This window comes from Cyphellophora europaea, assembly GCF_000365145.1.
Source record: "Cyphellophora europaea CBS 101466 unplaced genomic scaffold supercont1.5, whole genome shotgun sequence".
NCBI lineage: Eukaryota > Fungi > Ascomycota > Eurotiomycetes > Chaetothyriales > Cyphellophoraceae > Cyphellophora > Cyphellophora europaea.
The window spans coordinates 1727350-1749306 of record NW_008481811.1 but is presented as its reverse complement, the minus strand read 5'-3'; the positions used below and the strand labels follow the sequence as shown (position 1 = coordinate 1749306).

The following is a 21957-nucleotide window of genomic DNA, read 5'->3' as shown; positions in this document are numbered from 1 at the left end:
GTTCAAAGCCTTCATACAACAGCCATGCGTGGATGGGATCCCGTCCGATTCCATGATACGCTATGCTATGCCATGCTCTGGAAAGAGGCAACCACTCCATAAGCCGTACCTCCTATCAGAGCACCTGAAGCCATCCATGCTCGCAAATCGAACCTTCCGAGCCTAGTACTCAAACTCATCATCCACGCCGGTCTTCTGCTCTTTCGTCACCGCCTCTTGCGCCTGGTACATCTCCTTAATCTGGTCACTGCTGGTGGCTTGCTCGGGCTTCTTATCGTCTCTCTTCTTGATGAAACGCGGGAAGCGGAGGGAGACGCCTTTGCCGAGTCCCATCTCCTCGATTGCCGCTCTGTACCGCGGGCTGAGGGTGAGGTCAGCAGTCTTAACCTCCCAGACATACTTGGCCTGGAACCACACGTCGGGCTGGTCATTCTTGACGCTACTGTGCGAGTAGTCGGATGTTGGCTTGTCGATGACAATCTCGGACAGCTCCTCGTGGAGCTCCTCAAGGAGCTGCTCGGAGAAGCCGGTGCCGATGTTGCACACGGACTCGAACATCTGCGTCTCGGGGTTGTAAGCTGCTAAGAGGAAAGCTCCGTACCAGGAAGTGCGTTTGCCTTTGCCGTAATAGGCACCGAGGACAACCAAGTCGAGTGAATCACCTATGCCAGAGAGGTAGTCCTTTTTGACCTTGAGCCAGTTTCGGGAGCGCTTGGAAGGCTCGTATCCAGACTCATCGGTGTCAAGCATCTTGACCATCAAGCCTTCACAAGAGGCTTTGACCGAATCATCAAGTAGAGTTTGAATCTCCTCAATGTCTGCTGTGTCATCATACTGCGCAAAGGCAAACTCGCCCTCGATAGGCTGGAATGCTTCGTGTAGCAGGTCGCGCCTCTCGCGAAGAGACTTCTTGACAAGAGGCTCGCCGTTGTAGAAGAGCATATCGAAAGCAAAGACACACACCTTCACTGTAACTTCAGAAGTCTTGACATCTTTGCGCTTACGGGTCATAAGCTGCTGGAAGGGCAACACCTTTTTGTTTTGAGGATCCCACGCCACAGTCTCGCAATCCAGGACGAATGAAGTTGTGGTTGGTTTGATCCAGGTATCAAGCTTTTCGAGAATGTCAGGATACTTCTTAGATAGGTCTTCAGAATTGCGTGAGAATATCGAAGCAAGTCCCTTGAAAGCTTTCGAGTTCTTTACCAAAGTGTTCTCGGCGGTAGGGTAGCTGGACTCAGCTTCAGGCGCCACGTAGTGAATTTGTGCTCGTTCTCCATCGTATTTGTACTCGCAGGTGAAGTTCTTGCCTTCGAATCGGTCAAGCACCTCGGTGATGGACTTGGTCGGCTTAGCCAACATCGGCTTAAGAGGCACTCCTGGTTGAAGTTTGCAAGACTCGTGAAGGTCGGATATGCCATGCTCAAGCATGGCCGGAATGATGACTTCGTAAGAGGGGAGCTCGCTGTACACTTGCTTGAGAGCAGACTCGCCTTTTGCAAGCTGCTCGGTAGATGGCAACTTATTGCCCTTTTGGGCCGTTTCGTGAGTGACAACCGCTTGTGCAAGGCCAACAATGACAGTCTTCTCAGCCAACCCCAACCTCAGCTTACCCTCTAAGAAGCGGACCAGAAACTTGGCCTCAGAAGGGCCGCCCTTGTCTTTGGAAATGTCAACGGCCTTACTTGCCGAGGAAACGTCTGCCGAAGCCATGAGCTTGTTAATGGCCTTGACTTTTTGATCTTGTGAGCCGTGTCCTTCCATTTTGGCGATTTCGAGTAGGCCCCCATGAACGCCGCGGACTGTCAACGGTTTTGGCTTGAACATCTGGCCTTGCTTGGAGCGGCTTTTCGCAGCAACCAGACCGAGGTCCCCAATCTTCCGGTGATCCTCCTTGATGACAGCCAAAGAGCGACCAGAACTTTCGCCGATGGCTTTCATGATCAGAGATTCACCGATGCCCAATTCGATACCAGCATAGTCCGCCGCTAGCTTGTTGAGCATAAGCATGACGGTTGGTAGGAGGTCATTGGGAGTGAGTCGCAGGACTTGCTGGAGGAAGGCTGAGCAATACGCAATGATTTGCAGTCTCTTTGTCGTGAGCTCGACCAGGGAGAAGGTGGTGCAGAGAGCGGCATAAGGGACGGGATCACCTGCTTTCCAGTCCGGATATGGGTCTTTACCAGCACTCTTGACTATAGCCTGAATGCTTGCGGCCTGTTTCTTGCTGGTCTTCGGCTTCTCTTCCTCACTTTCCAAGGCCTCTTCCTCCTCCTCCGAGACTTCTTCCACAGCTGGTGACGGAGATTTCTTGGAGGGTTTGGGGGAAGTTTTCGCAACTGATGACCGTTTGGGTGTAGCTTGCTTCGGCGCAGGCTCCCTGGGAGCCGTGACCCGCTTCCTCTTCACTACAGGTTGATCGTCCGAATCCTCCTCTTCCTCCTCAACGGGGCTGCGACTGTGCTTTTTGGAGGCGGAGTGGTCGCTCTCCGCGTCACTCGTGGGATGACCATTCGAGGGGACCTCATCCCTCATATCAATATCGTTCTCGACGGGCTCGGCCTTAGGCTTCTTGGAGTCTTTGCCGTTGAACGATAGCGTCGACTGAGACTTTGGCTTTGTGCCATTCTGCTGCTTCCCAAGAAACTTTCTTCGCACTATTAGTTTAGTACACAGAATCAAGTATTGTTGACATACCCTAGGGTTGACTGACGACCTTGCGCCATGTTGTTGAGCAGCAAAAAATAGGCCCGATGCTGATGGGTACTTGTGAATCGTAATGTCGCGTAACCACTACACCATCGAAATGATGAGGCAGTCGATGACGGTGGGACAGATAATACCGTGGTTTTCTGTCGGAACGCTCGAAAGACACTTGGGAAGGCCGAGAAGCACGGCACCCCTCGCACAGCGGTCATATACTTAAAAGCTGAAGATTGTAGCAGGCCGAAGATAACGTGGAAGGCTTCAATGTAGGCGCGACGCGTTCCGGAAATCCATTAAAGTGGCACGCGTGAGGTCATCGGGCCAACATTTCAATCGATACCAGAATATGAGGGCTGAGAGAGGTCAGACCATGTCATTTCGATTTTGTTACACAGCTGGTTTCAGGCTGACTACCCTTAGGCGATGGTTGCCTGCGAATTATCAGAATGCCCAAACGAATGCCATATGCCTTCTCTGTTGACTGTTCTGCTGCCTAATTGCCTGAAATGTCGGTGCGCCAAATGAGTGCAGACATAATGGTTGGGAAGGTCTTCGACTCACACATGGAGATAAAAGGGTCTACAAAGACGCGTGTGCCTCAAGGCTACGGACACACGTTGCAGATTACAAAAGATGAAGGAAGACTAGTGTTTCGAAGTGCATGGCGTTCGGTATCTGCATTACGTTGAATCTGAACTCGATTACGAGTTTGATTATTTGACAGACTGAAGCCTGCTCTAATAAGGAGTGCGTTCACGATCCGTCAAAGCATAGCATGTCGTTACCGCCGTACTCCATTTTCCCGGCCATAGGGTATTAGGTATGCGTCGCAGCGTAAGGTATTGTGGGTATCAAGGAATGGACCGAAGCAAATGGCAAAGATTGATGTAGAGAGTTCTGCGCTCTTTACAGGAGCATGATGGCAGCCAGACCAGCGACACCAGCAAGGCCATGGGTGGCAACAGTAGCCATAGGCGCAAAGTTGCCGCTGCTCTCGCTACCGGTAGCGCTGCTAGCCGCGGAACCGGCACTCTCACTGGCACTTGAGGCGGCACCAGATGCTGAAGAAGAGGCGGCACCAGCTTCGGACGAGGCAGATTCGGAAGCGGACGAGAGGCCAGACGAAGCAGACTCGGATGCACCAGATGCAGCAGAACCGGCCGACTCGGTGGCAGAAGAAGCAGCAGAACCGCCCGATTCGGTGGCAGAGGCAGCAGCTGAAGCAGCGGAACCCTAGACGTCGTCAGATTGAAAAGGGCAATAATCAACAACGAAGGCACTTACGGTGAGGGTGCTGACTTGAGTGCTTCCATCACTAACAATGGTGGTCACGATTGCGCCAGCGGCACCGGCGCCGTCCTATTCCGTGTCAGTTTGAATCCATCATGACGGGAGTATTAAGCTTACGGTGATGGTGCTGACCATGGTGCTGCCGTCCGAGACAATGGTGGTGACCATACCTCCAGCAGCGCCGGTAATAGTGCTGACTATGGTGCTGCCGTCCGAGACAATGGTGGTGACCATACCACCAGCAGCTCCGCCAAGGGAGCCGGTGGCAGTCAAGGCCTCGGTAGCGGACAGGGCGGAGCCAGAAGCAGAACCAGAGGCACTGCTAGCAGCTAAGAGACAGATCAGCGATTCGCAACGGCTATTGCTCAAGGGTCATCTTTACCACCAGCACAGTATTGGAGACCGTAGTCGATGACCCCATTGACGGCATCGGCAGGGCAGACGGCGCGGGTGCAGTCGCGAACACCATAGCCAAAGTTGGCGTTGGCGCAGAGGCAGACGGCGTCGGGCTGGCCGTTGACAGGAGGGCAACCAAGGTTACCAGCCTCAGCAAGCATGTTGTTGATGCAAGTTTGCTGAAACAGTGGTCAGTATGCATTCAAACAGTGCTATGAGGCAAACATACACCGCATTGAGGGAGATCTGAAAGGCTCTGAGCGAGAGCAGAGCCAACAAAGGCCGCGGCAGCAATGAAGGACTTCATGATGATAGATTCTAGGAGTTTGGAGCTTGGTAGGGTGGGTTGTGAGGTGCGAGAGATACTCGAGTTACGAGATGAACGAGTAGACTGCAGGTAGGTGAGTGAGAGTTGTAAGCTAGGAATCGAGGAGTGCGACAGAGGCGGGAGCGGTTTAAGAGACAAATACGAATGGCTGGTTCAGGTTGGGCAGGTACAACAAAGCTGGCGGCCGTAGGTGCTCTAGTTGCGGCAATGACGCGGGCCTTGAAGCTGCAACTTGAAGTTAAGGTTACTAGTGTCCTGCCAGCTCGTGAAGATCTGGGCTGGCGAACGATTTAGCCTCCCCCGAGTCCCCCTCACTATGCCCTGACTATCGATTTCGGCAGCATTGACAGCTGAGAGCTCAGAGCTTGACCCGAATGACGTTGATTTGTCGGTCGGCCGTCGTTTGCGTACACACAGTCAGCGTCGCTGCACACCTTCAACTCTGTCTACCCGTTCTAAGTTTGCTGTCGCGTCTCATAAGACTGCTTCTACGCGATTCAGGACCGTTGGTGGCACCGAGACCCGAAAACAAGGCAGCACCAGCCAGTTCCTTGTCAACCAACGGTCAAGCGGTGGTCAAGCTTGGGACACAGACTTGCTCGGTTGACGTGAAAAGGTACTGCGTGGACCCCGGCTTACGGGCGATGATAGGCTAAGACAGCTCAGATCGCAGGCCTCTGCCGTCGTCCCGCCTATCAAGCCTCCCCCACTTGGTCCTTCGGCTGCAGGTCCAGATCTTGACATTTTCCAGGTTTCTTCCAAGCGCTCCACCAGCCTACCCGGTACTTACTCCTTACCCTACTGCACCTTCCTGCGTATCTGTACCTAAGCAACTGACCCCATTGCGCCGCCTTTCCCGCCGTCACACCGACATGATTTGACCTGTGTTTGAAGGGTTGTGCAGGAACGGCAGCTGTCACACAGACTCGGACTCCCTTGTCCTGTCAAAAGCCGCCTTGGAGATTATCGCCAAGCTGGGCCTTGCCTCGTGGCGTTTCTCGGTTGTCGGTTGGACGGCTGGGGCTGCTACTCGCTTACCCGTTGCTGAGGCAATCTCTCCAACGGAGATGGGAATTGGTACTGGCTGGAAGTTCTCGAGATCAAGCTCAGAGTGAAGCAAGATTCAGGTACGGAGTACCCCCCGTGCCTGAATAAACCAGATGCTGGCAAATGCGATTTGGAGTCCCCGGGCTCCGAAACCCAACCTCAGCTCGTGGGCTCAGTCGATCGTCCCGTCGATCTATCGCTCATCGTAGTCGGAGTACCGACAGTGTGCAAGATCTTTCAGCTGCCGTGCAAATCGTCACCTCGATCTAACCTTCCTTTGTCGGCCCAATCGTCCGGCCAGCGCATCGTGACTTACACCTGGGTCAACGCGTCCTCAAGGTGTCCTCCACCTTGAGCGCGTGCGTAGATCCTTGCCCGGCTGAACCCTGTCATGCAAGCTGAAGTGGCTTCACAAGCCTCTCACTCGCCACACCTTCGGCCCTTCACTCATATGCTTCCTGGCATTTATGATTGCATGATAGGTGACTTTCCTGCATTCTCCGACGCTCTTTTGCAGCACAGAACAATGGACCTTGTATTGTGCATCATTTTGCCAAGGCCTCTAGCACGTGACGAGGCTGTGAAAGGCATCGAAGTCTGCAAGTCACATTGTGCTGCATGAGTCTTTGTCACACAAGCAGTCTGAATCCCTTGTACTTGCTCATGTCAAACAGACCAACTTGGATACAAGCATTCCAAGCTGAGAGCATGTCGCGGAGATGGCAGTGTCGCACGCCAGACAGCAGGCGTTCCAACAGGTACGGCGATCCGGCTTCCCGCCTGTTTCACCAAATTCTAAGATTAATAGTTACGACCACCCTGCGTGGAATTGAGTGCGATAGCCCTTCGCTTCAAAGGCAGCCAAGCTACCGTCAAGCAGGTCTTTCATGCTCTTCAAGATGTGCAGCGTGCCCTTGAAAGTCCGAACGTTCAAGCAGCACTCGACGCAAAGCTCGCCGAATACGCCTTCTTCCCCTTAACTCACATATTCAATTCAGCTCAGTCTTTGTCCTCAACATGTCTCGAATCCGCGATTCGCTGCGTCATCATTCTACTCTCCAAGGGCTGGCGCAGTACAATCGCCCCAGAGATGGGCAAACAGCTCCTCATCTTGATGAGTCTCCTTGCAGGGGGACAGACCAGACCTGGTGGCGAGGCTCCAACTGCCGAGATCAAAGCGCTTGCTTTCCGCTGCGTAGAAGTCATTGTTCAGCAGCTGACGCAAAAGGATGAAGCCCATCAATTGCTCAATGATCCAGGATCCAGGAATATCATAGACCAGTTGGTCTACTTGCTGCTAGAGTCGGTCACGGATAGTGAGTCTGACAACGTACAGCTTGCATCCTCAGAGGCACTGCATGCAATCGTCTCGTCGATCTCAAGCCGCATGACCCTCGCAAGCCTGCTGCCGCGCACAGCGTCTTCGCTCACTCAGGCGTTGCGCACGAGCACCAAAGCGCGTCGCACCAGGAAGGTTTTATCGTCCTATCTTGCTCTACTCAGAGATTTGCTTCGTGCTGTCCTGGCTGACGATGTTGTATTCCCTCCTCAAGCTTCAGCGACCGACACAAGTTCTCAAGATGAGCAACTGGACAAACTTGATGACTCTTGGCTCCGAGCCACAACAGAGCAGGTCAAGATTGCACTCACTCAGGTAATGAGGCTTCGTAGTCATGACCACATCGAAGTCAGAGATGCCCTAGCAGACCTGTGCCTCATGGTCATTGGGGATTGTCTTCGTTCACTGTCCGACTCGCTTCCGATCACCGTCGAGACGCTGATCCACCTTGCACAATTTGACGACTCTGCATCTACAAAATCAAAAGTCGAGTTTCTCATGACTTCCCAACCAGTACTCGTCGATATCTTGAAAGAGAAGCTATACAACTGGTGTCGGGCACTTCCCAGGACTATGCGTACCAGCGAGGATAGACCAAAGGTGCAGTTGTTCGGACAAATCAGAGCCGCGCTATCATTGCTTTCGCATGTCGCAGAAGTCTCCGAACAGGCGCTTTCAAAATTTGCAGGGGGGCTGATCGAAGGGCTAAATGTCTTCCATCCTGGTTCTGGACCTGCAGAACTATTCACTGAACAATCGGCGACCGCCTTGCCGTCCCTTTCACAGCTCCAAACCGTCAACGCATCAGAAGATTTCAGGTCTCTTCTTTTTGAGCGTACGAGCGAGCATGGATCAGCACATGAGCTTCGCCTAGCGCTTGACAGCCTTACGACTCTTGGGTACAGCAACCACCTAGCTCGAGTCTGTGTGGACCGGCTAGCAGATGCGGTACCTGCGGAGCAGTTCACATCTGCTTGGCTCGCTTTGCAATCGTTGTCAGGAAGTCGAGGCACAGAATTCAATGCTGACTCCTTCATCGAGGCAGAGGGGACAGAAGGTTTGCGTGTGAGTAAGCCGCAGATCGTATCAGACCTATACGCTGCTGCTCTCCCATGGCTCGTTGACGAAGAGTACCGAGGCGAATCCAGTGACTGGCGACTTGTGGCCTTGGCAATCGAAGTCGCTGTTCTTCAAGCTCAGCAGCTGGACGTTTCATACAGGCCAGAGCTACTAGAAACTCTCTATCCAATGCTTTCGTTGCTTGGAGGCCACAACACCGCTCTCCGTGAGCATGCTATGACGGGCTTGAACCTCCTTGCCACCGCCTGTCAATATCCATCAACCAGCCACATGCTAATCGAAAACGCCGACTACCTCATCAACTCTGTTGGCATGAAGCTCAATGCGTTCGACGTCACTCCTCAAGCTCCACATGTCCTCCTGATGACGGTCCGCCTTTGCGGTGCTCGAATCGTGCCTCAATTGGATGATCTCATTGGCAGCATGTTCTCGGCGCTTGACAACTTTCATGGCTATCCTCGGCTTGTCGAAGCATTGTTTCAGGTCCTCAGAGTGATGGTTGACGAAAGCAAGAAGCGACCAAATCTTACTATTACAAACGGTATGAGAGAGCCCGAGCATTACAGACAAGCGGAAAAGAGCTCGTCCTTGAACGACATACTGGATGATCTCGTTCGACGAAGGACGCGAAAACGCAAGATCATGAACGAGGATGACGCAGCTCCCGCGAGGGCCCCTCAAAAGCCTTGGACAGACGAGGTATTGCCTAATCAGCAAGTTGACCAGGACATGCTCCAGACAGATGTGGATGGGCCCGAGAGTCAAACAGGTCCACAAGCCAAGGAGGAAGAGAACAAGCTTTCGAAGTCGTACAAGCTCCTTCTAAGCATTGCACAATCGGCAGTCCCTCACTTGACCTCCCCCTCACCACAGGTACGTCAGACACTGCTGCAGTTACTGGATGAGGTTGCGCCACTACTAGCTATGGACGAAAACTCGTTCTTGCCCTTGATCAACAGCGTTTGGCCAGTAGTCGCGCCTCGATTACTGGCGTATACACCAGTCGTGGACGACAACGAGGGCGAGACGGCATACAACGCGTGTGCTGCTGCCGATGTCATCGCCACGCTCTGTAGGGGAGCCGGAAGTTTCATGTCTAGTCGAATTGACGAAATATTCCCTCTGCTTAAGAAGCTTTTCTCGGATGTCGAGAGTCGTCGCAAGCCTACGAAGGAGTCCAAGAGAGACACGAAGTCTCTAGCAGTCCGTGACTATTCCGTTGCGACGGGAAGATCTCCGCGTTCGCAAGTGCTGGGAGCTCTGATTCGTCTTCTGAGCACGATATTGTCCTTTGTAAGACTTACAGACGATATTGGGGATCAAATAGTGGATATGCTTGTCCCTTATTGCGGAGGAGTTGGCCAAGACGTTGAGAGAGCACTTACTTGGTACAATGCAGACGCTGTTTGGCTTTGGCGGGAGAAGCAGAGTCATGCTCCGCCAGAGCCCGCGTAGAGCCTTCGCTGTATGAGCCTAGGGGAGCTGGATTGACATTCGATGGACTGAGGTAAAATGGGTCAGTGTCACTCATTGGAGCAATGAGATTTAGGAACTCGTGGGAGCGGCAGAAAATCTTGTGGTGAATTGACAGTTCCCTTCTGCGACGTCCATACCCCTTACGGGACAGCACCATTGGCCTAGTCCTGCTTCGTGGAAGATGCTGACCTGGAGGCGTGGTTGCCAAGACGCGGAGTGTATATCACCGCCGGAGATAAGACTGCAAGAGCCGGTCCACCCGGCATGTCACAACTCAGCCACCATGGTAGACGTCGTCGCATCTTCGGCAACAACACTTCCTAACGTAAATGAGCAGCAGCAAGGTGAGCTCACTAGATCAACCCGCTCAGTAGTCGCCCAAGATGGCGGCAGATATGGCACAGTTTGTCCACAAATTCCGAGCAAATGGCGATGTCTTCCAGAATGGCCCAAGTAGCAAAGTCATCAAGCGCAACCGTCAGCCTCTATCCTGTCTTCCATGCCGACAACGCAAGCTCAAATGCTCTCGACAACAGCCATGCGACACTTGCATAAAGCGCGAGGATGAGGCTTCGTGTTCGTACGCCAAGCCTGTCCAGAAGGGCGGCTCTAAACCAGATGCCTCGAAGAGCAAAGCTCAAGATCGACTACGGCAACTCGAAGAGCTTGTTATGCAGATGGTCGATTCCAATCAGACCCAGCAGCCAGGCGCTGCGTCTGTTCCAACACCAGTGTCTAATACATCGGACACTGATGGCACACCACGAGATGGCGTCTACACTCGCGGCGCAGACTCAACAAAGTACGTCGGATCTACGCACTGGTCAGCTATACTTGAGAATATCCAGGACTTGAAAGCAACCCTCGGTGGCGACAGTGACTCGCCTAAAGGACCATTCCTCGACGAGGTCGACGAGGCAGAAATCGAAGGCGAAAACCTCTTCGGTGCTCAACGTGCTATACCTCTGCAGCAGATTCTCGCGCAATACCTCCCATCACGACTCCAGATCGATCGCCTGCTGTCTGTATACTTCAACGCAAAGTACATGGTCATTCCATACATCCATACTCGTCAGTTTCAGCGGGAATACGAGAAATTCTGGCAAGACCCTCTCGCCACCTCCCCTCATTGGATGTCTGTCCTTTTCTCTATCTGTTGCATGGCCAGCAAACTTGCCTCCACTGGCCGACACGGTGGCCCTGTCATCACCGACGACGGCGTCGCCAACCCTGTCGAACAATTTACCAGCGCCTCCGCCCAGTGTCTTGTCCTGGGAGGCTTCAAGCCCCGGCCCTATGTCATCGAAGCTCTTGCCCTTTATGCGCAGTGCAAGTACCTGCGGTCGCTGGACCCCTCGCGCGAGGTCGGACTCGTTTTCGCCATCCTTGTTCGCCTCGCCTATCGAATGGCTTACCATCGTGACGCAGACAACTTTCCAGGCATTTCCGTTTTCGAAGGTGAAATGCGCCGACGAGTATGGGCCATGACACGCCAATTCGACCTCATGTCTTCCTTCCAGCTTGGCCTGCCACCCAACGTCACGCAGGACTCCTGGGATACCAAGCCCCCGCGGAATTTGCTAGACAGCGACTTCGACGAACCGACCAAAGTCCTTCCTCCATCTCGTCCCGAGAACGAGCCTACGCAGATCCTCTACTTCATCGTCAAGTCTCGGCTGATGTCCAACTTTGCAAAGATATGCACACATGCCCTTTCTTTCAAGAACAGCAACCAATTTGAGATTGCAGAGCTAGACCGTGACGTGCGCGAAACCTTCAACGGCGTCCCCGACACGTTGCGCATACGCCCTCTGTCGCAATCGTTCGCCGACCCACCATATCTGATCATGGTGCGCCTGAACTGCGAGTTTCTCTATCAGAAATCCCTGCTCGTGCTCCACAGGAAATACATGACACAGGGTTTTGAGTTCTCCACCAAAGCATGCATCGACTCCGCCACCTCCATCGTGCGGTACTTTGCAGATATCCACAAAGAATTCAAAGTTGGCGGTCAGCTGTATCTGGACCGATGGATGCTAGGCTCCTTCACCATGAACGACTACCTGCTAGCCGTGATGATTCTGTGCCTTGCAATGAGCCAGTGGTGCAAGAAGAATCCGGCAGCCAACATCGACGACGACGAGGCAGCCAGAGAGTTGCTGGGGATGCTGCGCACAAACTACCGCATATGCGCCGAAGAGGCCCGCTTCAGCGTCGAGGCACGTCGTGTGGCGGAAGCAGTGGGGGCCATGCTCCGCCAGCTACACCCACGGGAGCCATTACAGCCCATCGCAGCTTTGGAAACTTCGCCCGCCAGTAACTCCGACTCACAAGCAGACTTCCCTGCGGCTTCCCACAGCAACAGTGAGGCAATGACGATGCCCTCCTCGACCGCATCGTCCAGCGGCACCAATCCCCCCAGCACCTCAGCCACCGGGCCCACCGACATCTCATTCACACCACTGTCCTTCTCAAACCGCGGCCTCGTGCCTCAGGCCTCCACCATAACGCCCACATCCCCACCGCAACCCCTCCCGCCCGTCTCCAGCACCCTCGACGCCACCATGTCCAACACCCTCCCCACCTACCCAATCCCCCCCCATAACAACAACAACCCAACCCCCAACCCCTTCGAAACCTTCCTCGACGCCGACTTCTCCGTCATCGACTGGACCAGCCTGGACCTCTTCCTCGTCAACGCCGACCGCGGCTTCAGCGCCGACACCGACTACGCCCCTCCCCTCAACATGCCGCTGTCCGCCTACTTGAACCGGCAATCCTCCTCCACCTCCTCGCCTTCGCAGCCCCCGTCCGCACCACAACAACCGTCCTCAACAACGTCAGCCACCCACCAAGCCCATCCTCAGACTCAGATCCCCCAACAACCCTCAGAACCGAATCCCAACATCGGCATTCCCCCTCCCAGCGTGAATGCAGACTGGTCTTCCGCACCCATGCACTTTATGGGCGCGGACCTGCACGGCGGCCAGGCTGTTGACGTTGACGTTGATGCTACCGCAGCGCCGCGGACGCAGGCGCAGACGCAGCAGCAGCAGCAGCAAAATGAGCAGGGAGAAGCTGGAGGACAACGCGCCAACGAAAGCACCCTCGCTGGGCTGACGACGCCCGCGGGTGGCGCGCAGATGTGGTGGGGGAAGGTACAGGTCCCGAATTGACGAATCGAGTTTGAGCGTGGTCCTGTAGGCGTGTACTGTAGGCCAGGCCGCTGTTTGGAGGTGAAAAGGAGAATGTATACATGGCATGAATGAGCAGTGCGGCGGGTATGTTGGGAGGAAGGATGGAAGGCTTTTTACCCGCCGGACACAACTACTATCCCGGGCCCCGACCGCGCTCACTCGGGCGCCTGTGCGGAACACAGCTGTACTTTCTCCCCATTGATGGCAGTGGGATCTGGTGGTAAGCCCGCCGGCAGATATGGTGGCGTTGCAACTCGTGGGACGAGTATACGAATATCAATGTTTCTACTGTTGCAAACTCCACAACTTTCGGAACGCTCACCACCTGTCGCCATAGCCATGTACAACGTGACAAACATCAGAGACAGAGGAAAAGCTCCTGGATTGTATTGCGTACAAAACCAGCTGGGTCTGCGTACGATATCGCCAGCCCGCTGTCTCAGGGCTCTTTACTAGACTATGCGTATGTCTTGCAGTTGCAGCTGCAGTAGCAGTTTGCAGTCCCCGTCTGCTGCCCATCCGCCGGCCTAGCTCAGGAATGAGTAGCATTAACTGAACACCGCTGGGGAATCCCAATTCAAGTCTTCCCAATCGACTATACATGGTTTTGTTCCAAAAAAGGCCCACCCAGTGCCGCTCGAGGAAGTGCGAATCCAATGTGGGTTCCGTCTCAACCCTGCACCGTAATCGATTTGACCAAATTACATGATATGTGTGTACAACAACAAGTGGTGTAATGCCGTTGTCCCATGTTCACCCATCTCCCCACCCCCCTCCAGAAAAGCAGATACCCAAAAACCCGCCAGAATCCGGAAACGCCACCGCTGGAAAATTCGAGAAAGGATTGGGAAATGAGTTACTCAAGATGTAGATGTGATAGCCTTGTGCATCTCCATGACTGCTGGCCTCGCCCCACTGTGAGGGGATATATCAACTCTTCATTAACTCTTCGGGTCCAGAAAATTCAACGGCACCGGAGAAGTGAAGTCAAGGAGAAGCTTCTGGATCTGGGATTTGCAGGCGGTAGTTAGGGTCGCCGATCCTGCTCGTCGGTCGCTCGCACGTGCTAAGCGCGACTGGCAATGGTAAGCAAAGGGGGCACACAACGCCTCAGTCGACGCCGGCGTACAGATCGACAACGATGTTTATGGCTCTGTTTCGTGCAAGTCAGACGTCTGATTTGACCGTGGTAGAGGGATTGGGGGAAAGACTTACGCCACCAAGATTTCCGCAGCGATGAGGACGATCACTGGGCCGCACATGTCAGTTACGAGGTCAAAGATGAAGGGATGCTACAAGAGCACTCACCAATCCACTCCAAAACCTCCCCGTGCCTCCGACTTCCCTGCTCTCTCAACACCGCCAGCAGATCTACAACTGCGTTAGCTCCGATCTGCATTGTCTCGGTTCCTGAGCACTCACCAGCAATGACATCTAACCGCTCCGTCAAAAGGCCGACTCTTTGATCGATCTCCAAGTAGCTTCTGACCGCCGCATACACGGGCTCCAAATGCGGCTCCGCCCACATCAACTCCGGGCTATCGAGCACGCTGCCCTGCAGATGGATGTTGATCCTTAGAATAAAGAGCTCACCAATCTGCATATTGAGTTGTCTTCTCGTCAAATTCACCGTCCCCGTCTGCGCAATGACGGCGGGCAATGGACTTGTCGTCTCAATCGTCTCGGACACCAGATCCTCGAACAGACTCGTCTTGACGCTTTGCGAGAGGGCATGCGAGATCGCCAGCTTGGTCATGTGTCCGCGTGGATCTCTGAGACTGATGAAATCGTTGTAGATTCTCGCTTGGTATTCTTGGGTGTAGTAGAAATTGAAGTTCTCGGTCTGAACCGACTCCTGGGGTAACGGCGCGTCGGAAAATTTGGCCATGTCATTGAGGAACCGCTGTTCTTGCGCCAGAGTCATGCCCCAGATGACAACGACCCCGTAGTCGAAGATGAAGATCTCCGGGGCCAATACCTCGGTGGAGAACTCGGGAGTATTTTGGTGGTGCATTGCTTGAGGGGGTATTTCATCGGGCATCAGCTGCATGGTGTCGGCGGACATGGCATCCGGTACAACAGCTACATCGCCAGCTTCATTCACAATCGGCGGACCCATCTCGTTGTGCAGATCGATGAGATCTTCGCGCCGGTGCATCTGATTGTCATCGACCTCGACAGCAGAATCCGAATAGCGGCGCTCGCCGGGCTGCAGGCGGGGACTATGTCGCATCATCCGAGCCAGACGTTCTTGAACGGGACTCGACCGACGTTCAACAGAGCTTTGACTTCGTTCCGATCTTTGTATTTGGTTTTTCTTGATGTGATCGTAGTTGTAGGTACTGTACACACATTCGTCGAAAAGCTTGGGGTTGGCGCCGCGCGTTCTGTTCCGGCTCTTCATGAACTTCATGATGCCCTCCAAGCGGTAGCCTTGTGCCACACAATAGGCGGTCACACGCGGGAGCCGTTCACGATCCGCCTTTCCGAGGCGCGCAGCATCCCGCCGAGCATTCGGGTCTTTGATGCGGGTGAATTGCGAATAGACATCGCGGCCACTTTCTTCGTCTGGACCTTCGTCGCCAATGTCGGGATTAGGCAGGATCTTGAGCTTCTCGATGTTCTTGGTAGTTCGTTGTGCGCCGGGACGGGGTATGGAATTCTGAGGGTGTTGTGTTGTGGGTAAGGGCGATCCATGGCTATTTCTCCTTCGCAACTTCGAGTTGAAAGCGCTGAGCATGGGTTCCTTAGCCCGGCCAGCTGCGGCACTGCTCAGCGCCGATGAAGGGCTTTGCATGGGTCTCAGAGAGCCAGCAGCGCTCGCGCCAGATTGCGTCTGAACAGAAGTCAGAGGATTGAAGGTCACAGTGCGCTGCGGCCTAAGAGCAGCAGCAGCTCGTGACGTTGACCCTCTATTCGGTGAGGAATGCGAAGGGAGTAGCGGCGAGGACTCGTCGACGGCCGTGGCCATTTTGTGCGAGAGGTAGGGATGAAATATTGAATGGACTAGTTGCTGAATTACTGATGAGCATGTCCTGAGGAATAATTGTTATGCTGAAGCAATTGTTAGGAGGAGAGACTTGACGGTGGAACTATGACGCCAGCAAATTCAGCTTCCGCTCCGAGTTGCGACGGCCGTCACCACGTGCACACTGGCTACGGTACAGCTGCACATGCTCCGCTCCCATTTTGGTCTTTGTGCATAACACTCGCAACCTACAGCCATAGAATGTCTAGGAGGTCTACAAGGTATTCGTGACCGGAGCATGTCACGCATGTCACTATGTCATCGCTGTCACCAGTGACAGACACGAGAACCGCTTTTGTGACACAGCAGAGCACTTGACACCGGTCACAGCAAGAAAAAGACGCCGAAAGCAAGTACATGGTGGCAAGAAGAGTCTTGATTTCGAGGCCGCTGGAGTTGACAAGCGCGCTCAAAAGGTAAAAAGAATGCCTCTGATGGCATCAAAGGTGAACGCCTCCCCATCTCAAAAAACCGTGAATCATCCAAAAAACAGCTCAAGCAATTCCGTTCTGTAGCCAACTCCATAGCTGCTCTCGATGCTCAAAATGCGCCTGCGGATTTGCGAAATATCCAGATGCTTCTGCTGGAAGAGAGTCAGCACCACACCCGTTGCCAAGTAGGAAAGGAGACGTACCTCGAGGAACTCGTTCAAGCACAGCTTTACAGAATGACGCATTTCTTGCTGCTCTTCTTTGGTGGCGGCTCCAGAGCTGCAACGATGGCTTCATCGAAGACGTCTTTCAACTTGTACTGGGTCAAAGCCGAACACTCGACGTACTTGACCGCGCCGAGCTCCTTGGACATGCGCTCACCATCCTCCTTACGGACTGGGGCCATCTTCTGCTTTGAGAGCTTCTCGCGTACAGAGGGATCGTCGCGAAGATCAGTCTGTGTTCCAACGATGAGACATGGAACGCCAGGGCAATGGTGATGAACTTCGGGAAACCACTTCTCTCGAACGTTTTCGAACGATGCTGGAGATGTGACGGAGAAGCAGACGAGGAACACATCAGTCTGTGGGTACGAAAGCGGGCGGAGTCTGTCGTAATCTTCTTGACCGGCAGTATCGAAGAGACCGAGAGTGTAGGGTTCATCGCCGATCCTGTAAGGACATATTAGTATGCTGTACGAGTAAACCGTGGGGTTGCCGCATACATGACGGTGACTGCATAGTTGTCGAAGACGGTGGGGACGTATTCGGAGGGAAATTTGTTGGTGGTGTAGGATATGAGGAGGCATGTCTTTCCCACTGCACCGTCGCCCACAACGACACACCTACACGTTAATTAGTGGTTGTCGCGGTGATGATTGCTGTGCTCACTTGATAGTAGCCACAACCATATTGTTAACGGCGGGAGGATGTCTTGCGAGGAGTGTCTTCAGAGGGTGTCAAGTTGAAGATGTCTTCGTCTGAACCGATGAGAGGAGGGTAGGGTCGCTGAACGTAGCTTTTGATTTTGTTAACAAACTTCTTCCACTTGCGCCCGAGACGAGCCTTGAGAGAGTTGTCAAGCAAAGGAAGTAGCGGACGAGTGTGCAAGTCCTCCATGAGTTTTGAAGGCCATGCGCTGGTGTGTGAGTGGGTGGAGTTGGGGGTGACATACTGACGCTACAAAAGTGCGTAGAGATCTTGTAGAACAGGCACCAGCACAGAACAAGGACGTGTGAATAGCTTGCTGAGGTTTGCGTGTGAAGGAAGGGCAGATATTGCCGGGCGGTGTAGTGTGTGTAGTGAATGAAAGAGTCGGCAAAACCAGCGCCACAGAGCCTGGCCCCCTCAATCAGTACCCCCGTACCAGGACTTTCGATATAGTGTCTTGCAACCTACAAAATTTGTCTAGAGAAGAAGCGAAGGCGTAGAAAACGAGATCGACGACGACGTGGAATCGCAGAGGCGGTCAGACTGTGGGTGGGATGGTACAAGCGCGCAGTCGGTCTGGCCCCTCGGGAGATGGAGCGATATGATGAGCGCGGGGGCGGGCGCGGAGTTGAGGTACAGAAAGGAGGATCCGAATCGCAGATTCAAGAAGCAAATAGCATTTACCTGAAATGTCGTGCTGGAATGATGGACCACAAGAGGTGGGAATGTAGTGAGGAGTGAGGCAGCAAAAAGAGAGCGAAGGGGAGGTTCGAGATGAAGTCTAGTCCGTACCTCCTCCGTACAGGATACGCCGACACTTAGCGCAGGACTTGCACGCTTTTACATCCTCCACCATCCCTCCTGTCTTCTTTCGTGACATTATTCCTCCACTCTCTCGATTCCGGAATTCTAGTTGACAGTTTGAGCCCTTGACAGTTGGGTCCGCCTCGGAGCGTCGATTTTTGCCTCATTCTCTGATACGGAGCCCCTGTCAAGCCCAGCTAGAAGGCACGAAGAAAATCAGCCTAGCACCCTTAGTTTTGCCCCTCTACCCAGCATCACGGTCCGACCATCCCAAGGTCTATCTGAATACTGATAGACTTCTTGTCCGGCGACGGGGATCGTGCCGCTATTCTTCAAACTCCATTTCCGCCATAGGAATACGGAGTAAGCCCCCCACCAACTACCACCTATTTAGGCACGATACCCAGGCACTTCGGTATTTGCTGTGACACGGACTACCCTGCACGCACGAGCCGTCAAGCCGGCAGAGGGGCATAATCGTGCGTGCCGTACCTGTACCTGGCAGATGGATCTCCTCAGCATTGAACTCTAACCCTCTGCCTCAAACAACAGCCACATATTTCGAGATTCCTCCCAAATCGAACGATTTTGATCCACACCACACCGGAAGTCTCCTTTCGCTCCCCCGACATCTACTAGGCGATATCAAGCCTAACTGCACATACGGTGATTCTCCACGCAGGCTATTGATGCTAAGCGTTCCAAAGACGGCCCATTACCCAATGGCTCCCAGCCGGCACAAGATATCAGAAATTACTCTTGTGCGCCTTTGCAACGGTGTCGGACCAAGTGCTTCATCATTACCGATACTTCCATTACTAAGCTCGTCCGTCTACCGCTGGTCAAACGCTCCGCACAATGTTGTTCTCGCCGTCCCAGTGACTTCTTGCCTTCGTCTTGCTCATGTTCTCTGAACATCCTGCTACCCCCATGTAGTCAACCAAGGCCCAGTGCCCGTGCTATGTACAGTCTTCTAGCTAATGATAATAGTGCAATGGACTGAACCAGTGAATCAGCGGGTATCGTGGAACCACCAGAAGGTGGATGCTGTTATTATTAAGACACGAATGTGCCGGCCACGCTGCATTCAGAAGCCAATCCAGTATCCAAACATCAAGACTCCTTTTGTTCCCAAAACATCAAGTGCATCCCTTAGCAAAACACCGACAAAGTGCAAGACTTTCCAACAGAATATCGAGAAGGAGATGAGCCGACCATGTATCCGATTACTTGGCTCCAATCTCCTCTTCGGCCCAACCTGAAAGACCACCTCGATCGTTGCTCAGTCCAAGTCCATTGTAGCCGCTGGTGCCAAAGCCAGTGCCGAACGCGGACCCAAAACCCGAGAAGCTGCCCTGTGGGGCGTGGCCACCAAAGCCACGAGACGAGGAGCTCTGATGTGATGACGGACCGAAAGGCTCCTGCGAGAATGCTGGCAAGGATACAGCACGTGAATGAGCGCTGCGGCTTGCTCCTAGGCCCGTGTTGGTCGGTGCCAGCAGACCGCCCACCGTTGTAGAGGAGCCGTTACTCAGCCCCGAATTATTGCCAAACGCACCACTCATGGTGCTTTGGTGGCGAGCGTGGTGTATAGGAGCTGGGTTAGGCTCAAGACCACTGTGACCGTTGGGCATATCACCGTACAGAGTAGCTTGCTGAGTAGCCAACGCCTGGTTCTGTTGTTGCTGGAGAGTAGCAAAGGTCATGTTGTCTTCATGCATGTCTTGCTCGGCCTGCGCCTGCTGCGACATCTGGTTGAGGTACATTGTCAGAGGGTTGTTCTGGCCGGCATTCAAGATGCTCGAGGCAGTCGGAGCGGGCGGCTGCTGGCGTGGTTGCTGCAGTTGATGCTGCTGGTGCTGCTGATTCTGGAACGCTCGAGGTGCGGTGGGAATTGCAGGGCGGGTAGGGCTGGAGCTTGACTGCGACATTCCATTCTCGTAACCGTTCATGGGAGGGGGGGAACCGGAGCCCTCAAAGCCGCCTTGGATCCGAGCATGACCGTTCGCGTTGTTCATGTTCTGTCGAGGTGGGTTGCCGCAGCGGTCCTTGCCAAAGTTGATCTTGAATCGCTTGTACTCATCTCGGCCTCTCATTCCCTCAATGGCCTTGATAGCATTTGCTATGTTCGTGAAATTGACGAAAGCACAGCTCTTCTCCCGCAAAGTGTTGACCAATTCGATCTCGCCGTACTCTGTGAAATCCTGGCGTAGGCGCTCTTCGCTCCAGTTCTCATCTAGATTGCCAATGTAAACATTGCGTGATGCGCCTCCACTCACAGCGAGGGCGATCGCAGGTGGCAGAGCACCCGAGTGCTTGCCCCAACCAATCTTGAGTCTCCGGTTGTGAATCATCAGGCCCTGTAAGTTACTCAAGGCGTAGAATGAGGCAGCAGAGGTCGGGTCGATGAAAGTGACAAAGCAGATGTGCTTGTCAGGAATATATCGAATGTGGTGCAAAAGGCCGCCCCGGACAACATTGCAGATCTCCTCAATCGTGGTCTCGGGATGGATGTTACCCAAGTAAATGGTTCGGTTACCTAGATTGTTGACACCGCCCGCCGTTGTCGCAACCGCAGCCGCGGCGACAGACTGCTGAGCGAGCGCATTAGAGATGAGATCGCGATCAGCGCCATTGAGGACGTGAGCATATCCGGGAGCGATACCAAGATACTGCGCTGCGTTCTGCTGCTGGGTTTTGGACACATAAGCGCATCTGTCTTTGCCGTAGTACACTCGGCGAGGCGGCTGCCATTTCGGGTCTTGCGGTAGTTGTGCGACAGCTTTGACGGCATTGCTGATGGATAAGAAATGCACAAAGCCGATGTTCTTTTCTCGTACCATCTTGATAGTGTCGATGGCTCCGTATTTGCTCAAATCTTCCCTAATTTCTTGCTCGCCAACATCTTCAGGAAGGTTCCCAAGGTACACATTGCGCGAAGCACCTGATTGCTGCACTGCGAGCTGCACTGAGGTTGGTACTTGAGAAGGCTTACCCCAGCCGACCTTGATGTCCTGTCCCTTAATATTGAGCTTCTTCAAAATCGCATCAGAATGAAAATGAGTTGCCGAGCTACCATCCAGGAAAGAGATGAAAGCGCAGTTCTTGTCGGAGAGCATGCGAACGGATTCAATTTGGCCGCTTCTTACGTGGCTCAGTAGCTCTTCTGCAGTGGTGTCACTTGGAATATTGCCCAAGTATACGGTGCGGCTAGTACTTGACATCCAGCCTGGATTTTGCATCATTGGCTGGTAAGAACCATATGCACCACCACCCATCTGCGAAAACCCAGTGGGTGACTGAGGAGCGAAAGGATCAGGAGACGTCATCCCTTGATACAGCGTTGGCGACATTGGATTGGCATTGCTCTGGGTTGGGCTGCCGAGCGCCTGCTGGTTATGGTGGTACTGTTGCGTCTGTTGATGCAGGGCGTTGTTCGTCGATGGAAAGCGGTTGGCATTGGTGAACTGCGGAGACTGGAATGCACCAGGCGAACCGGGTTGGAACGGACTGCCAAGCAGAAGTTGAGAAGGCAATAGAGGTGTAAAGTTCATCTCAAATGCAGTTCCGGGCGTCTGCTCGGAAGCTGAGATGTGATGCTCATTGTTGCCAGTATTGATATTGGGAATGGTGCTCTTACGGAAATTCCGGTCTCCAAAGCCTCCATAGCCCATGTTCCCGTTGTACGCGTTGTGGGAGAACCCAGTATTGCCGTTCATCTTGCCAGATCCGAATTTGTTCGGGAATCCTGTAAGGGCGTCCTGATTCTGCAGGCCGAGGAGGTGTGGAGGACGGACGGAATCGTCCTGCGTTGGAGGGTATAACACAGCCAGAGTGACGGTAGTATGGCCCGGCTTTTTGATGGCCGGACACTTGTCGAGAAAACGATGGTTCGCTGCTAGGAGT

General features: G+C 53.7%; 7 protein-coding genes across 7 annotated transcripts; 2 read left to right on the top strand and 5 right to left on the bottom strand.

The window, feature by feature from the left end:
• Positions 1-162: 162 nt before the first annotated feature.
• HMPREF1541_05941 (uncharacterized protein) lies at positions 163-2726 on the bottom strand (the record flags this gene model as incomplete). Its single annotated transcript, XM_008720278.1, has 2 exons — positions 163-2650; positions 2698-2726. 2 exons carry the CDS (start codon positions 2724-2726, stop codon positions 163-165), a joined length of 2517 nt encoding a protein of 838 aa, XP_008718500.1.
• Positions 2727-3612: 886 nt separating this feature from the next.
• Positions 3613-4699, bottom strand: HMPREF1541_05940 (uncharacterized protein; the record flags this gene model as incomplete). Its single annotated transcript, XM_008720277.1, has 5 exons — positions 3613-3939; positions 3991-4065; positions 4114-4325; positions 4379-4571; positions 4622-4699. 5 exons carry the CDS (start codon positions 4697-4699, stop codon positions 3613-3615), a joined length of 885 nt encoding a protein of 294 aa, XP_008718499.1.
• Positions 4700-6486: 1787 nt separating this feature from the next.
• On the top strand, positions 6487-9641 carry HMPREF1541_05939 (uncharacterized protein; the record flags this gene model as incomplete). Its single annotated transcript, XM_008720276.1, has 2 exons — positions 6487-6525; positions 6576-9641. The coding sequence occupies 2 exons, from the start codon at positions 6487-6489 to the stop codon at positions 9639-9641; spliced, it is 3105 nt and encodes a 1034-aa protein (XP_008718498.1).
• Positions 9642-10045: 404 nt separating this feature from the next.
• HMPREF1541_05938 (uncharacterized protein) lies at positions 10046-12838 on the top strand (the record flags this gene model as incomplete). The annotated part of the gene is made up of 1 exon (XM_008720275.1): positions 10046-12838. One exon carries the CDS (start codon positions 10046-10048, stop codon positions 12836-12838), a length of 2793 nt encoding a protein of 930 aa, XP_008718497.1.
• Positions 12839-14070: 1232 nt separating this feature from the next.
• HMPREF1541_05937 (uncharacterized protein) lies at positions 14071-15830 on the bottom strand (the record flags this gene model as incomplete). Its single annotated transcript, XM_008720274.1, has 3 exons — positions 14071-14108; positions 14168-14230; positions 14282-15830. 3 exons carry the CDS (start codon positions 15828-15830, stop codon positions 14071-14073), a joined length of 1650 nt encoding a protein of 549 aa, XP_008718496.1.
• A 717-nt stretch (positions 15831-16547) lies between these two features.
• HMPREF1541_05936 (cell division control protein 42) lies at positions 16548-17228 on the bottom strand (the record flags this gene model as incomplete). The annotated part of the gene is made up of 3 exons (XM_008720273.1): positions 16548-16989; positions 17043-17162; positions 17209-17228. 3 exons carry the CDS (start codon positions 17226-17228, stop codon positions 16548-16550), a joined length of 582 nt encoding a protein of 193 aa, XP_008718495.1.
• A 2049-nt stretch (positions 17229-19277) lies between these two features.
• HMPREF1541_05935 (uncharacterized protein) lies at positions 19278-21770 on the bottom strand (the record flags this gene model as incomplete). Its single annotated transcript, XM_008720272.1, has 1 exon — positions 19278-21770. One exon carries the CDS (start codon positions 21768-21770, stop codon positions 19278-19280), a length of 2493 nt encoding a protein of 830 aa, XP_008718494.1.
• Positions 21771-21957: the final 187 nt, after the last annotated feature.